The 19,153-nt window shown below is 39.4% G+C and overlaps 1 protein-coding gene and 1 pseudogene across 1 annotated transcript; both read right to left on the reverse strand.

Annotated features, from left to right (window-relative positions):
- Nucleotides 1-3,933: 3,933 nt before the first annotated feature.
- LOC137293744 (proton-coupled folate transporter-like) lies at nt 3,934-10,319 on the reverse strand (the record flags this gene model as incomplete). Its single annotated transcript, XM_067824455.1, has 4 exons — nt 3,934-6,002; nt 6,885-7,041; nt 7,840-7,913; nt 9,345-10,319. Coding segments are annotated over 2 exons (1,041 nt in total), but the record flags the coding sequence as incomplete, so codon positions are not given.
- Nucleotides 10,320-11,071: 752 nt separating this feature from the next.
- LOC137293743 (lysosomal proton-coupled steroid conjugate and bile acid symporter SLC46A3-like) lies at nt 11,072-16,223 on the reverse strand (annotated as a pseudogene).
- Nucleotides 16,224-19,153: the final 2,930 nt, after the last annotated feature.

Genomic DNA, 19,153 nt, shown 5'->3' on the forward strand with positions numbered 1-19,153 from the left:
TTTGCAATGCTCTAATTTGCCAACTGACCATCAGGGCCTGCTGCGGCCTGCAGGCTTTAAAATCTACAGGTCCTGAATGAACTCTGCGGGCCCATTTTGTTAAAATCAAATCAATAAACACAACCTAGACCTACACAGTTTCTCACTATTGACATCCATATGCACAAAGAGTTGAAATTCCAGGAAGTGAACATACAGATAATGTACTAAAACCAAGAAGGATCTGCAGATATTTGAAACTGCCGGCCCGATACAATAACAACCGGCTCTGGGCCTCCAGGCCGGCGATTATTTCGGACGCTACTTCTAGCACACGCCAAGTACCCTAGTTCATGTACTTCACCCAGGCGCTGACTTCAACTAACCTGGAAGAGGAACGAGGCAAACGAATTTCTCGTTACCATTAGGCGACAATCTTAACTTGCTTGAACTCAAGGCTGTGTTGTCCGGCTGGGTGGATCAGTGTAAATTTTCTTCGACCAATTTATAAGTGGAACCACTCACTCAGTGTAGGTGTTGAGAGCAGATAGTTAACGTGTGTCATTGTCAGGGATCAAATTTCAGTTTAATCTGTGGGGCGGTGGGGTAGCATAGTGGTTGAAGCGTTTGCTCGTTACGCTGAAGATCCGTGTTCGAATCCCCACATGGATACAAAGCGTGAAGACCATTTACGCGGTCCCCGCAGCCGTGATGTTGCTAGAATATTGCTACAAGCAGTGTAAAACTAAAATCACTGACTCACACTGACCCTTTAATCTACATACAGACCTTCGTGATGACGTTGCGAAAATGAAGCATATCACTTTATAGATAGGAATTTCTGACACCATTATCAAGTCAAAGTGATAAAAAAATTTAGCTTGATAACGATGTGAAAATTAGCACCCAAACGTCGCTCTATGCTACGGAAGCGTAGTAGGGCCACGATAACATAGTTTTGGTTTAACTATCTGGTACGAAGGCGATGCTATCTCATAGGACTTAATATCACCTACGCAGGACTTAGTATCTCCTACGTAGGACATACTATCTCCTAAGTAGGACATACTACCTCTTACGTTGTATTTCATATCTCCTACGTATGACTTACTATCTCCTATGTAGGACTTAGTATCTTCTATTTGCTACACAGGACTTAGTATCTCCTACGTAGGACATACTATCTCTTACGTAGTACTTAAAGTATCTGATTATGAAGTATGGTTATTAAGATGAGAAGTGTTTGGTGATGCAGGAAGTTAGATAGTAGAAATGCTAGTCAGTGAATATTCATGACACTAATGCGGTGTTACCATACGGTGTTACTCACACACATTCACACACAAACACACATACACACATAGCTGGAGGGAGAATGGATTAAGGTACTGATATGAACTTCTGGAAATTCTGTAACACGTTATTGCTTGTTTTCAGGTGGGGATATGTTGGATCGGATACAACACTCGTTCGCGTTCTTTTTCGTGATTGTTTGCAAGCTGACTTGACTGGGGTGGAAAAAATGTTTAGTGCGGCGTAAAACAATACGACATTCAAAAAGGCAAAATAATTGTCACTATAGTATAAGTATAAGGGAATAAGCACGTATATATTGCCTGCGATAGTTAAAGAGATGTATGCAAACGCAGATTATGACTCACGTGCAAATATCCGACGCGTAATAGTAAAGTGTAACCAAGTGCAACAAATAACGGTGAACAAACTGCAACGCGTAACAGTAGAGCAAACTGAACGCGAGGCAGTAAAGTACAAGACGGCCCAACACATGACAGTTATGTGCAGCAATTAGTTGAACACATGCGTCTAATGGTGAATGAAACAGTTGACTCTTACTGTAAATGAAACACGATGCTACTCTCTAACGGTAAATGTAACATAACTGTAGACTCAGAAAGTGAATGAAACACATTGACCGTAGACTAACAGTGACTGAAACAGTGAAACAGGAGATTCCGTATCGTGGGAATGAAGTCAACCATTTCAGAGCAAGGCATATTGACACATATCGATCATCACTCACAGGAGATACAAAGTCCTACGTAGGAGATACTAAGTCCTTCGAAGAAGATATATTAAGTACTACCTAGGATATAATGAGATATTAAGCACTACGTAGGAGATATTACGTACTATGTATGAGATAGTAAGTCCTAAACGTAAAAGACAGTGAGTACTACGTGGGAGATATTAAGCCCCGTGGAGATACTAAGGAGACAGTATTTCCTACGGAGAAGATATTAAGCCCTCCGTAGGAGATGGAAAGTTGGAGATAATGAGATTTAAAAAGATGCACCGTAGCCCTACTAAGCTTCCGTACTATGCAATTGGAAAAAAAACCCAGGTGTGCATAAAGTCGTACGCTTCATTTGTGACCTCTAAAATGCCAACGCAATCTCGGTGGGAGACACTGATATGGCCTTCACACACTGTACCGCGTGTTTTGGGCGTGATTACCGAACGCTCTTACCAGTAAAATACCGAAGCTAAATGTGGAGGTGTAAACTCATCATGTTTAGTGACACACTCTCTTACTGTACATTGGTGATATCACTGACAGTCATATACGTACTAAAGTCTGTTTGTGGACTAGTTGTACATGTTTGAAAGTACAGCCTTTTCGCAACAGATTTCTGGCCTGTGCGTATCTTTTTGGGGACAGTATATGTATGGGTGTGTGCAGTACCTTGCGGCACAGGCAAACTGTAGCGCAAGTGCGGTTGCGCAGCGTAGAGAATATGACCTTGGCAGCACACTTCACTCGCTTCGGTTCAAAAAGTATTTTTCGTGTCAAAATAAAATATCGCCACCATCAAAGGTGCACTCCAAATTCCTGACTAGGTTGTGATCTCAGATTTCCAACGCCATATTTAACAATTACTCAAGTGAAATATGTTTTATTCAACATTTTAAGCGCCACTCGTGGTACATCAGACCGATTTTCGCCTCCATTACCCCTGCCAGCTTCCGGTTCAAAGCAGTGAATAAACAAGTTATTATTTCGTATGGAATACACAAAGAGTTACCTCCCATGCTTCATACGCTCACTACGCCAGAAGTGTGTAGTATAAATGTTACAAAAAATCTAACGCCGACACTTCAGACAAATACATTCCAACAGAATCATGATAAAATTAGGCAATGTGGTATATCTTTATAATTTCTGCTTATTCGTGTTCCTTCACTCCGTCACGATATTTTTGCGACTTGCCTAATTTTCAAAACATAGTTTAGTTTGACAGTTTCAAAGCTTACTTGCATCTGAAGGTGGGTGTGCACTCTAGCGTCCGACTGACTGGTTCATTTGCTGATACCCGAGGACTCATTGTGTGTACAGAAAGATGATCTGTTTGATGGGCATTTTAGAAGGATGACCAGTCACAGGAAAGTAAGATTCTTTATGGATGACAACTTATCTTGTATTGTACTGGGTGCGGCGTTTCAGTATGGATTCATATATCGTTGTCAAACAAAATCATATACACTAGAAGAAGTTGTTATCCATAAAGAATGCATATATAGATGTTGGCTTTTGTAAATACATGTTCTCTAAATTTGCGTTCGATCCAATCCAAAATCATCTCAGTAGAGATGGTGAAATACTAAGTGGCTGGAAACTGTCATTCGCCCAAGTTCAAAGCAGGACTGATAAGAGTTTGCAACAGTTTCCGTCATATCCAGTCATCCGAGAAAAATGGATGTAGTTTGTTTGTAACCCACAGACATAAAAACATGTCATGTGTACAAGTATCACACCTGCCTAATGACGTAATGTGGCAGAGACAGGACCCTGAGTCATAAATCAATTTATTTTGTTTATGGCGCATAGCCTGATAGGTGTTTAGTTCAAATTGCATGTGGTCAGTGATTGAAGCTGTGTATTGCATATTGTCTTTAGCAGACAGGCATATAGGTGTAAAAAAACCAAAACAGACATTGAGCTTTCTCTGTGACAGTGGCTGCTCACCACAGTCAACAAGTCTATTTACGTAACGAGTCGATTATTTATTTGTTTGTGTACATATCCAAGATTAGACAACTGCTCACTACCTCATACTCCGGGCATGCATACTGTTTCAAGCTCCGCGAACCTATTCACTGCGCATGCGTTATGGGCGTAGCGCAGCACAACTGTTGAAACCACGTTTTTCTCCAGCGCTGGGTGAAATTTAGTGAATCGTTTGAACTCCGATTTCGCGGGCTTTTTTCATTTTACAGGTTGAATTTGCAATTTTGATGATTTGTTTTGGTAAGTGCATACCGAAAGGTATCACGGTATCAGACTCTGCAAAGTTGTGTTTTACGTTGCATGTGGCCTTTAAAAACGTATTGCGGTAAACCGGTATACAGGTAATACCGTTCAATCCTCATAGAATCATACATGAGAGTGAAGTACATAAACACATATACATACAAGAGGTCAGAGTTAAGTTACGTAATATGTTTAACATACTTACGGCCCGCAGACACAGGCACACACAGACAGACAGACAGACACACAAATACACGAACACGCGAACACGTACAAATACAATCAAATATTCTTAATATCATATAGAATTATGCACAAAAACACAACATAACTTTTCGACCTTTCGTGATTTTTAAAACAGTTTCATTTTTGCAACTGAGTATATTTGGCAAACATACCTGACCTTGGGATATATTTGTGATTTTTGTAATATAATGCAAACGTAAGTCATTGTAATATTCACATAAAAAGAAAATATGATCTTCGGTCTCAATAAGACCATTACCGTCTCAATTACAAATGCTTCTTTGAAAATCTACTTTTTTTTCTTTCGTAACATGTTAACTTTGAAATTGTGAAAATTTATTCTTAATTCACAAAAAATCTTAAAGATCTATTTCAAATAGTTCAAAGTTAAAATTAAGAATTCACATTTGAATAATGCCCTAATTGCTTTGATGACGACAGTTTAGAAAAAAAACTTGTCCACAAACATCTTGCTATCTTTCACTAAACTGGTGCATGAAAATTCTTGCATCACCAGAACATTGATAATTCCATATATATGAACAACCATGAAAACATAGAACATGTTTAACACATGTTACATAGTTCCGTTTACCGTCTTCGTGTAATATGTTAAGTTAAAAGTAACATTGCGAAGGGCAGATAGACCTATCCATGCGTAACAATTTTATCAAATATGTAACTGCTCGTTTCCGGCTTAGAACAAACATAATGCCGACTAGTTTCATCTAAGATTGCAATATTTGAGGGATATTTACCAACAATCAGAAAATATTTGACGTATGAAGCCTGAACTTTTTCAATACAAAGAATGATATTGTAACCTTCAAATTTCAGAATCGGGGCAAGTTTACTGTCATAATTTTAGAAACAGAAAAATGGCTTTGGTCCAAATTTTAGAAAGCTTTCACAGGCTTTGGTCCAAATAAGCCTTAAGGAAAATCAATACTATATCTATATACTGCCACTATAGTACCTTTTCTCAAAACAATTTAAAATGCCTCCATTTCTAAGGACTACAACATCAGATTTTTGTAGATTTATCAGAAACCTCACTTAGAGCAAAACGTTTCCAAAACATTAAGCTGTCTCTGTAAATTAACAACATTACTAGCAAATAGTGCTATATCGTCCGTGAATAATAACAACATCAAGTCTTTCATAAATTTCTGTTGCAAGCCCATTTGTAAAAATATCAAAGTATCGGGCTTAACATACAACCCTGCCTAAGACCAGTGGATGTTTGAAACAAATCGGTTTTGGAAGTTTAAGAAGGTTTAAGAAATAGGGCCATCGTAAGAATTCTATATAGGTCGTAACATTAACGTAAAGACGAATACTGTACTGTTTTGACAGAGATTTAACAACGTGTTACATGTCGTCAACAGTGACCAGGGACGCTACGTCGTCGGTTCGGAGATGGGTTTGTCTTGAGAGATGATGGGATCAGGTTTCCTGTCTTCTTCGTTGATGACAACAACAGTGTCGGAATACACACAGGAACACCCTGTAACACGAGAATATATATCTTCACCATTTTATGTTGACAAAACAAACATCACCAGCATACGACTTTAGTTCAACAATGAGTGAGTGAGACCAAGAGTGTGAACCAAGTATGCGAGACCGCCCGCCCGATCGACCGAGTCGCATCTTGCGACGAGCATGGGTTGTTGAAGACCAACTATTACCCTGTTAGTTAGTGAATTAAATAAACAAGATAAATACAGATAAATACGGAGACATCATGTCAGGGCAGAAGTTCCGGTTGGCTATGGACCGTCTGGACTCCAAGCAGACCCCCATACGTCTGAAGTTCAGGTTGGCTATGGACCACCTGTGCCCCATACAGACTCCATGTCTCATGTTCCGAATCTCTATGGACCACCTGAACCCCGTGCAGACAACCATTTGCCTGATGTTCTGAGTCTTCATGGACCACATGGACCACATGGACCCCATACAGACCCCTATACGTCTGAATTTCCGAATACATGTAGTTATTGGCCTCCTATACTCCATACAGACCCCAATAGACCTGAAGTTTCTATGAGTTGTGAGGCATCTGGGCCTGACGTTTCGGGTGGCTATGAAACCCTTGGGACCGATGCAGATCCCCATACGTCTGAAGTTCCGATATTGACTTAAGCTCGCCTGGATCCCAGAAACCCATAAGTCTGAAATTCCGGCTGGTTAAAGCCCGTCTGGATCTCACACAGAAACCCATAAGTCTGAAATTCCGGCTGGTTACTGGGCCACCTGGCTAGCTATTCTGTTCGTAGCCCTACAGACTTCTTAAGTCCATTCTTAACACATTGGCTAACATCAAAGTTAAGAATTCTTAGGGCTGCGAACGTTTCAAGAATAAGGGCTCTGGACATATACTCACACTATGATAACCCCAGCCAACAGCTGGCACCCCGCACAGACGAAGAAGACAAAGCCACGGAGCATCTTCACAGTCGCATCATACATCTCGTTGAAAACTGTTATCCCTATACCTTACGATATGATGTTCACAAGCCCGATACCGGCAAACAGTGATCCTGAAATCAATTGTCGCCATTTTAATGCACGACATCCACTTGGGAAGAACAACAGCACTTAAGGTCAGTGTTTGGAATGTGAAAAATCCTCAAGCGTTTTTCTTTCCTTAGAAAGGTACTCTTGGTGAAATATGATCAAAACATTTCCATTACTGGAAAGACGAAACAGATTCTTCGATTCTTCATATAGACATTACAGTTTCAGATTTCGGGGTTCCGTTCCCGAGAGAGGAGTCTGGAAGCCTAATGGTAGAAGTGTCACGCCGAAGATCAAGGTTGGACAATGTGTGAAGCCCATTTCTGATGATCCTCCTCAGTGATATTGATGAAATATTGCTATATATTAACTAAACACACTCACTCTCTAGGCAGATATATTGCTGATAAAGCATATTTTACACACAAGGAATAGAATATATTCTTCATAAATGTTTTCAGACACCGATAAGGAATACTCTCACAGCATCACGAACACCTGGTATCATTGCCACGTGATGCTGAGTGATAATAAGGTGATTGTGGTGAAACTGATCTCTTCGATTTTATCCAAATGAGCGTGGAAAAGACCTAGGAATAACCTCATGGACAAAAAGATTGACCAGTGTTCACATTTAGCAATATTCCAGCAATTCCATGACGGGGACACCAGAAATGGGCTTTACACATTGTACCCACGTGGGGAATGGAACCTAGCCGTTCAGCACGACGAGCGATCGCTTTAACCTTTAGAAATGGAAGAAGATGGACAGCTGTCGGTGACAAGTCTGACCCTGTCTGTCCACAAGTATACCTACTTACCCTGCATTTCAGCAGGAGCAGTCCGAGACATGATAGCCCGTAGTGCCGGTAAAAGAGGGGCGGCAATACGAGAACTGCAACAGAGTTAACAATTATCATTAATCAAGATTAAATATTACAATATAATATAGAAAGATTACTGAGTTAGAAGAATTCTGTGACAAAAATGGGATGAAAATTATTAGTGTGCTATGTTAGAAATGAAGGACATTTTCGAAATTATGAGAAATGGCAATTTTAAAGGTGAACAAATTGGAACGGTGAAACAGTACATATATCTATGAACTGTGTTTTCGACGAAGCTGTCTTGGAGTAAAGCACTAACTAGCATTGCTGCACAGGCACGAAATGCAATGTTGGCCGTATACCAATATCATAGGAAGTTCGGTGATCACGCCTGCAGTGATATGATTAAGCCGTATGAGGGTATAGTGGTTCCAATACTGTGTTATGGTGCCGAGGTGTGGGGAACATCATTGAGCAAAGTCAAAGAAACCGTTCGCATTTCATTCTGTAAGCGTTCTTTTGGTCTATCCAAATCAGTTCCCACAGGTATAGTTCTTGGATAGTATGGGAAAACCTACGCCCAGAGCGTGTACATATGACCAGAGTCATCGGTTACCTGTGCCCTGTTGTCCACCTACATGCATCTAGATTACCACACCAAGCTTATATTATGCTTTAACCAGTTCTGTATAAAATTGGCATGGGAATAGTCTGAACCGAGCAGGAAATAGGAAATACAGACATCTTCATATCAACTTTAAACAACGAGTGAACGACACTTAAACTCAATACTGGCACGACTCTTTCTATTCAAGCAATAAGTATTCAACCTTGACACTTGAACTTTCCCTTTCAACTACGCATAATATTAACTAAACTCCTGTGTTCCATTTCTCAAATAGAAATCGAACTAGACCGCCATAACAATATTCCGATGCGAGACATGCAAGAAAAATAACATTCATGTCGGCGAAGACGAGCTCCATGTGCTAGACGAGCTTACCGTGCCCATCTTACAGTGAACTAAGGGAAACACACGTGAAACCATTCTATTTTGCGGAATTTGTGCCATTTACTTTTAAAATTACAAGCTTATTAAAACAAAATCAGTTAAACCATGCTGTATATGTATTTCACATGAACACGCTAAAAGCTCTGCTATAATCAACTGGAAAATCTACTTTGCAGAATTTGTGCTATTTTCTTTTAAAGTTAAACGACTTATTAGAACAAAATCAGAATAAAAGAATGTTGCATATCTATTTCATGTCTATAAATGTATTTTCGGAAATAAAATCTGTCTGTATTATAATGTCACTATAAAGTTATTGTTATGAACATATAAAATGACACACCAGTATTAGTTATCTATCATTTGTTAGTGATGTTTAACAAAATAACCAGTGTTTTCGCATACTTAATGATATTTACTGGGTTCATTCATGTTCGTCATTGCGATGTGCCTTACACCATGTTTGTATCTTCACGAGCCAACTTACACATGAACAGCATAAGTCCGTGTTGGCGAATCTGTGTAGGACATAGGCTCCTGCTTGAATGACAGATGTAATAATACATATTCCTGGGTCTGAGGTGCACAGATGGAGAAGTTTGATGACTGGAATCCCTAGAAATTGTCGAGAAAGGGAAAACGCTATATTAAAATAGCCAATGAGTTCTGGTCCCCAACAGAAGGGCAAGTTCAGTTGGAAAAGGTATTCAATATAATTCACACCACGTTGACTGAAATATAATATAAAATACGATGCAAGTGAGAGCCAGAAGAGTTTTCTCCTTGGTCCAAAACCTTTCGAAAAGTAGAAGCCAAACACATTTTTGACTGCCTTCACGGGAGATGGGTATTGGGATCTCCTTTCTGAGTCGATTGTTTCAGGAAGAAGAACAACGACAAGGATAAGTGACAGAAGCATGAGCGAAGCAGTAGTTATGGACGGATACAGGTAGCCAAGGTCCTTGATGAAGAATCCGGTAACGACAGAAGAAACCGCAGCCGCCAAGTAGGCCGAGAAATCTATCACAGCAATGCCAAGTGTCCTGGAATTCTTAGGAGGTGTGTTGTCAGCCGTGTAGGCATAGCTAGCCAGAATCACACCATTGTAGCCCCCTGTAATTCCTTCAAACACCTCACCAATGTACAGGTACCTCAGATCTAGATTCCAGTAAATAACAACCGTCAACAACCAAAACTTCAGAACCTCTCCGATTAACGGTACAACAAAGAGAAACCGTCGCCCAAGGAAGTCAGAATATGCTCCTAGAAACATGCAGCTGATTACCGCTCCGGAGTATCCAATGGCTGTCAGTATTGTCTGACAGTTGGAAGTAAGATCCTGAACCCTTTCCTGTAACATGTATCCTGGATCGGACTCATTGACGTAACACTTTGATGTTTGGTTCCGAGTCTTGTCAAATGTTGTGCTGTTATCAAACTCTTCATCGTAATACCTCTTGTAAAGATACGTATAGGTCCATCAGACAATGTGCGTTTTCGGATGAAACAGCAGGCAAAAAATCAGACGCAACATTTCCTTAACACTTGCGTCCGGACATCAAGCATGTACGTGCTTTGTAACACACCACAGCTTCATCACATCATGTGCATGGCAACGTACAAACATTAAACTTCTGTCATGCGCTACAGCAGAGACTGCTTCGTGTATCAGAAACGCTAGACAAACTGCATATATAATTACTAACAGTTGAATGTTGACAAACATTCGGGACTGTCAGTTATCTTTCAGCATCCTCGGCGACTGAGGCACTTTTCATGTTCTCAGTTTCTGATGTTTTTTCTTGTGCATAAAATTGATGCACTCAATATCCCGAAATGACTTGCGTGTGTCATTTGGAGGAGTTTCATATGTTTTACACGAAATATATTCCTTACAGAATAAGTAATAACTCATAAAGTCCGTTTGATACAAAAAGATACGAATAAACATACATAGCGACATAACTACTAACAATTGAATGTTGCCAAACCTTCGGAACTGTCGGTTATCTTTCGGTATCCTCCGCGAATGAGGCACTTTTTGTGTTCTCAGTTTCTGTTGTAGTTCCTGCATAAAATGGATGCACTCGGTATGCTGAAATAGCTTGTGTGTTTCATCCGGATGAGTTTCACTTTTTTCACACCAGAGATATTCCTAACAGAATAGGTATTACTAATAACTCTTACAGTCCGTTTGATACAAAATGATAGGAATGAATATTAAAATTATTGTAATCTAACATAAAACTAATAGACATGAAAAGTCAAACAAACACTGAGAGCAATGAAAACAACATACCAGCTCTGGAAAAAATGGCACAATTTGTGTCATAAAAATATAAAATCGTTGTTTAACTAACTGTCATAATTCATTCGTGCGATTTCCCAGTTTGTTACTAGAGCGCAATGGCAGCTAAAAGAACAGCGCGAAAAGCGAGATGCACGTACGTTAACTGAACGGGTTCGCACACATTTTTGAGCTGGTGAGATGACATCCCAACTGCTTAGGCAGTACATATGTACTAACGTGTCTTAGTAATTGCACACTTGGACCTTCCTCTGTCATTTTCATTCTCGTAGAAATCATAAGTTATTAAAAATTATTGACTTTACGGAGGGAACAATTTTCATTTTCTCTCACTGTGTCAATCAGCAGTAGTCACATGTTTCTGAGGTCGCCATTGCATGTGTACCTCTCTTTTCGTGCTGTTCCTTTAGTTTCACAAGTATGCTTTGCCTGTTTTAGTTTTACAAGCCTCTCAGATCCACACCAGTCACACTCTATAGCAAAACTACAGACACTGTTACTCTCATAAGTATTCATTCCCTCTCTCCATGAAATCTCCATGATTGATTAAAGCTTTAACTATAACCTCGCCTAACCTTTTCATCAAAAAGACGCATTCAAAACAAAATTCAGGTAATCTGGAATGAAAATTTAAAGAATATTTTACATCCCTTTGGAGACTTAATTGCTTTTACCTTGTAACTTTTCATGAAAATTGGTTTCCACAGTTATTTTTCCTGTACCACACCCCACCTTCGGGGGTCATGACCTCTTAGCATTACCATCTACCAATACAGACGACCGGCAGATCGGTGATATCATGAATGAAAACTACTTTTTAGGGTGTACTTTGGTCTTGATGTTTTTGCATTAGTGCAGAAGAGTCAAAATACGTTTGCTGGAAGACTGTGTATAAAACCTCTTCTTTGAAGCTTGTGATTTCCGAATCGTGACAGCAAGAAAAGAAAATGACTTCTTGTTTATAAACACGAAATCTTATGTCACAATTTTATGTACTTCGACCGCGTAAATCCAGAAGTGATAGCTGTCCGCGAATTTACATTACGAAAGGATAAATATATAAAACGTTCCTGACTGTCATGTTATGAACTAATAAAGTCTCAGTATCAGACAGGTTAATGCAAAGAATATCCTCGTTCCTTGACGACAACATCAACCACGGACACCGCATGGTCGTGTGGGTGGCAGGTTTGTGTTGGAGGATGATGGGGCCTGACGTTTAGTCGTTGTCGTTGATGCCAACAGCGGAGGTATCAGTTACAGTCCCGCGACGGGTGGTACACAAGAACACTCTACAACACATGTACCTGAATATGTATAAGATGGGTATATGGATGGCAACTTCGTTGTTTATTGCATAACACAGCGTTTCTGTTCTACTTCTTATGTATATACCAACTACTAAATGCCTCTCGAGAATCACAGGAATATGCATTTGTTAAATATCTCATTTTTTCATAAAATTTTTTATTATGCAAGACGTGATTTTCTATAGGTTACCTCTTGCAAGCATCTCAATGGCTACAAACACTGACATTGTATGCGAGATGAAGATGGTCCTGAAACTTTCTGTCAACATTTAGAACCAAATATAATTTACTTGGGAAACTACTACGAACGCCTGTTGCTGCCACTGTTTTAGTTTCAGAGGAATTTCTCATTACGTCGTATACATTTCTATTTGTTTCAAGTTTTCCATGATTCTTGCCATTTCATGTAACACTGGAAAATACTCAAAATCTCGAGATTGTAATAACGAGAAAATATTCAAAATCTCAAATAATTCCAACAAAGTACACACACACACACACACACACACACACACACACACACACACACACACACACACATATTTATATATATATATATATATATATATATATATATATATATATATATAGTGAGTGAGTGAGTTTAGTTTTACGCCGCACTCAGCAATATTCCAGCTATATGGCGGCGGTCTGTAAATAATCGAGTCTGGACCAGACAATCCAGTGATCAACAACATGAGCATCGATCTGCGCAATTGGGAACCGATGACATGCGTCAACCAAGTCAGCGAGCCTGACCACCCGATCCCGTTAGTCGCCTCTTACGACAAGCTGAGTCGCCTTTTATGGCAAGCATGGGATGCTGAAGGCCTATTCTACCCCGGGACCTTCACGGGTCCTATATATATATATATATATATATATATATATATATATATATATATATATATATATATATATATATATATATATATATATATATATATATATTCCAACTACTTGAAACATCGAGAAAAGCAGAGAGATTAGAAGCAGAGAAAAAGTTCTCGAATTTTCGTGTTCTCGAAGGAAACTTGAAACACTCAAAGCAGTGGGAAACTACGTGAAACAATAAATTTTGCATGAACAAACTATCTATGCTACAAAAGGAGCAGTATTAGTTTTCCGTATAAAATGTGTGACATTATACATGTATCAGTGAAATGTAAACATACAAACATACTAAGATAGCAAGGGAAGCTATCAGTTGCTCGGGTTATCTATTGATATCATGAATGTTCAGTACTCGCAACAAGACCTGTACTCACACCATGATAAAAGCACACAACAGTTGACACCCCGCACCAGTGAAGAAGATAAAACCACACAGCATTTTCACAGTGGCATTATACATCTCGTTGAAAACTGTAGACCCAGTACCTGATGAGATGATGTTCACAAGTCCGATACCCGCAAACAGCGATCCTGAATTCAATATTAGAGGAAGATAAGCTCACCGAAAACCCCTACTCGATTCCCGACATGGATACAATGTGTGAATACCAGTTATGGTGTTCCCCGCCATGGTATTACTGGAACATTGCTAAAGTGGCATTAAACGTCACTCATACACTACATGTCAATCGACCTCTTCCGCAGCAACTAAGGGAATTTTTGAAGTGTGAATGGTTTCTCCTAAATGTCAAATTGTTTACAAGTTCTTTCCTTTCCACTATTGTGTACACATTTGTTAAACATACGAGTTTAGAAAACATTTACAATTGAGGAAACGTTTCTATATGCACTCTCATTCCTTTTCCAGTTCTATTTGCAATACATTCCGGATTCAGTTTGCAGGATCGTTGTTTCAGAAGTGAATGCTGCTAGTAATCAAGGTCAGTTGGACACGCTGTGGCTTTCAGATCATGGTAATGACTCATGGACACCTAAATGTGATAATTATGTCATTGTCTAACGATCGGTATGTTTATGACATAAAGCTCCAGAATAGGGACAGTTTACTTTATTTCCTTTAAAGCGTGTGTGCATATCAATTTGATGGTCTGTCAATCCTGAAACATGCACATGCATACCATTAAAAATATCGGGGATATTGGATTTTCAAGATAGAAAAAAAATGCAAAAGACTGAGCAATGGAAGAGTCAGGTGATGAATTGAAATCGAGGGAAAATGACACAGTTTATTCCATCCCACTGGAAATTCTATGACATTATTTATGATTTTTATTCTGTAAAATATGTTCATTTCAGACCATGCTATACTTGAAAATTTGTCCATGTTCGTTTACTATGCCATGTTATTTAGAACACAATGTAACCTACATATGATTGGTGGTGATCGATAAACGTGTTGTACTACAGACCAATATATATCTCAGTATGTTGGGATCCTCTATTGTTATCACAGTTGCATGGGTGTCAAAGTCTATCCATATTTATCACCGAGGATCCATGTTTTCATTCTGTTTGCAAGCTTGACATGTTCTTGCATACTCACCCTGCATTTCGGGAGGGGCCATCCGTGACATGATAGCTCGCAGTGTTGGTAACAGAGGCGCTGCAATACCATTGGGCACAACAGCTGCAAAACCCCAAACAGTTCATATTATACAATAGCAAAGACACAACAGTACTACTGTATACTTTCTTCTGAAGATGTCAAATGACTTACTCAGGAAGAGCATGACGTCAGTGGTGGCCGCACCATTTAGGACGTAAGATGCGGCAAGTATGACAGACGTTATGATGCATATCTCTGGGTCTGAGGTACATAAATGAAGTAGTTTGATGACTGGAATCCCAAGCACTTGTCTGGAAAGGGCCAACGCCATATTGAAATAGCCGATGAGTACTGGTCCCCAACAGAAAGGCAGGTTCAGCTGGAAAAGATATTCCAGAAAAAAGACACCACTTACACTAAAATATGTTAAGAAATATGTTGTCACTGAAAGCCAGAAAAGTCTTCTCCTTTGTCCAAAATCTTTTGAAAAGTAGAATCCAAAGGCATTTGTCACCGCCTTCAGTGGAGATGGGTATTGGGATCTTCTATCTTTGTTGACTGTTTCAGGGAGAAGAACAATGACAAGGATTAGTGAGAGAAACATGAGTGAAGTTGTAGTTATTGATGGGTAGAGGTAACCTAGGTCCTTGATGAAGTATCCGGTAATAACTTGGGACGCTGCGGTTGACAGGTAGATGGTGAAATCTATCACAGCGATTCCAACTGTCCTGGAGTTCTTAGGAGGCGTGTTGTCAGCCGTGTAAGCATAGCTAGCCAGAATTACACCATTATATCCACCCGAAACACCTTCAATCACTTCCCCAACAAACAGATATTTCAGATCAAGATTCCAGTAAATATAACAAATATCGTCAATACATTCTTCAGAATCTGGCCGACTAAAGGGCAGATGAAGAGAAATCGTCGACCAAGAAAATCCGAATACGCCCCTAAGAACATGCAGCTAATTAACACTGTAGAGTTTCCGATGGCTACGAGTATTGTCTGACAGTTGGAAGTAAGATCCTGAATCCGTTCCTGTAACATGTATCCTGGATCCCACTCACTGACGTAACACTTAGACGTTTGACTAGCAGTAGTGGCTGACTTTGTGCTGTTGTCGAACACCTCGTCGGAGTACCTTTGGTAAATGTATTGTGTTAACACTGGATCATGGACATTGACAGATAGCTGGTAAACAAGAAACATAATGTTGGCCTTGAGTAGATTTCCTAGCTTAGCCTTCTCATCTTTATCCATGTTTTCAAGAAGCGGAGCAGACTCCATGTTTGTCCCGTGTTCATCCAGGAGGTTGTGGCCTACCTTGAGTCACGTGTCCCAGGAACGTGCAATGATACATGCGCAGTTCATTTTTGATAACGCTATCCTGTTTGACCTAATAGATATGATGTAATGGTCATATGATATAATCATATAGTTTACATGAGATAATCAGTTGCGTGATTTCACAGTGGGGCACCATCTTTAACATTATGTGTAAGCTGTGTAGATATAAAAAAATGATCACGTGGTAAATAGGCTGTGGTAAACACGGAAGGGTAACGTGCAACTGGTATATACAATGAACTGATCTTGAGAATGAATTGTGGAATGTCTCCTCATAATGGAATGTAACCGAAATATATTGTAGAGTGCAGTGTAGATAAAGTGTAGATAAGAAATAAATGTGGGATGAAAGACATCCGTGTCCTCTACACCAACAGCAGGAGATTAGAAACTGTACTTTGACACCAGTATGAATATTTTATCACATATGTTGGCTATGCACGAAAGCAAACAATAAATGAAGTGAATAGGTGAAAATATTATTTAACGAGGTGGTAGTTTCTCATAGTAAGGTAACAAATAAAAGTCCACCCGAGGTCAGCTTATCTTTAAATAAAATATGTCACATGAAATCAAGTTCACAACGATAGTACTGAGGACCTTGAACGAGGTGTCATATTTTTGCACCAGTTAGGAGAGAGAGTACGGACATTGCATTCTTTACCTTTGATAGGGTTGGCCAGGGGACCGCACCTTTGTGTGAAGGTCTGGAAATGAATTGAAATGGGGATCAACGTCATGTTTAAGTTTCTTGTAGTATATTGTGATGCGTGTGTACGTGTGTGCTGTCTGTGCCTTTGATTACGCGCTTGCATGTAGTAGCTGAAGTCATAACCAATATCGAGATACTCCACTGTGATACCACAGCGTTATTTAACATAGATAGCTACAAAAACGCAAGTGCAAATACTGATAATGGGTTAGCCTGGCGTTAATGATTTAGTAAATTACCTTTACTCCACTTTCAGCAATATTCCAGCAATGTCAAAAATACAACAGAAACTGAGAGCACAAACAGTGCCTCATTCGCGAAGGATGCTGAAAGATAACTGACAGTTTTCTAAAGTTCAATTGTTAGTTATGTCGCTTATGTAGCGTTTCTGATACAAAAAGCAATCTATTCCAACAGAAATGGCCAGGCAAAACTATCCTTTAGTTTTTAAGCACAATTTGTGAATGGCGCGTACTACAGTTAGGGCATGACATGCTTACCCATTTACACGATAAAAAGAGTATTTTTTTATTCATTCGTGAACAGTAAATGAAATTGACGTACAACGAAGGTGTTAGATGTGATGCTAGAAACCTGATCTTGTACCCGACAAACATCTTGTCCCTGAAATGAACACATTAGCAGCATCATAAACTATAATGAAATGGAGGCGAGATGTTTTCATTTTCAAAATCTTAAACTGCGGTAATCTAGCCTTGCCACATAATCTAAACGCGCATGGGCTTTCTTGGATATTTTTGTTTCAGGGTCTGTGTGACAGACTATTGAATATCCATGTACATATATGCCATCCGGGTTCTGTCCTTGAAGATCCGGCTTTGAACTCATGCTGCTTGTAAGAGGCAAATGGCGGGATCGGGTTGTCAGACCGCTGACTTCGTTGGCACATGTCATCGTGTCCTAATCGTTGAACATGTTGTTGATCTGACTCGATTATTTACAGAATGACACCATGTAGCTGGAATATTGCTGAGAGCAGCGTAAAACGCAACTCACACACATAATATTTGTTGACCGATGTCTCTTGCTATGCCTGGTTTTATCAGTGACATTGCAGTGTTTGCGAGTTATCATGTCGGAGATGAGCCCTGTTTAAACAGTGCAAATGCCTTGAAAGCACTGGCGTGAGTCCTCTGTATATAATCAATGTCACTATCTAGTGTCAGTATTTCACTGTGTCTTGAATCTGCAGGATGCAGTTCAAGCAATGTAGTAAGGCAATATCTCCATATAAATTAAGGTTGAAATCCATTGTTTAGCATGTTGAATAATTTGCTCCTGAACACAAAAGAGGATTTAAAATTCAGTGAATTTTGTCTTAAAAGTAGTTCTGGGTGAAAGAATTTTCTGTTTTAGTGTGAGAAAATATATTACATCTTCTCATTCAACATAACCATAGCTTCGATTTTACAGGCACCCCAAACTGAGTAGGTGTTACCACAATTACTGACTCTGATGTATTGTGAAGACCAGGAGACCAAGATGGTCTTGTGGGTAAAGCCTTCGTTCATCAGGACACGCAATATCCTGAAATATCTTGTGTGTGCCATTCGGAGGAGTTTCACAACTGATTCATTTGGTAATAGCGAATAGGCAGTAACTCGTCTTACAGCTCGTTTGAGACAAAAGTGTACTGAAGAATTGCAATCTAGCTAAAAACCCTAATAAACAACAATTTTAAAGAAATGCACGGAGTGAAATTAACAGCCCGCTCCTAGAGAAATGATACAGTTTGTGCCACATCTTCATCATATGAAGTACATGGTTAGGTACATTCATTAGATTTCTGTCAGGGGTTACTGCAGAGATTGCTTCGTGTATGAAAAAACGCTACATAGCGACATAACTACTAACAATTGAATGTTGGCAGGCCTTCGCAGCTGTCGGTTATCTTTCAGTATCATCCGCGAATGAGGCACTTTTTGTGTTCTCAGTTTCTGTTGTAGTTGCTGCATAAAATGGATATGTGTGTTTCATCCGGATGGTTTCACATTTTTCACACCAGAGATATTTCTAACAGAATAGGTATTACTAATAACTCTTTCAGTCCGTTTGATACAAAATGATAGGAATGAATTGCAATCTAACATAAGACTAATAGACATAAAAAAGTCAAACCAACAAGGAGTGCCATAAA

The sequence above is a fragment of the Haliotis asinina genome, chromosome 8 (assembly GCF_037392515.1).
Source record: "Haliotis asinina isolate JCU_RB_2024 chromosome 8, JCU_Hal_asi_v2, whole genome shotgun sequence".
Classification (NCBI taxonomy): domain Eukaryota; kingdom Metazoa; phylum Mollusca; class Gastropoda; order Lepetellida; family Haliotidae; genus Haliotis; species Haliotis asinina.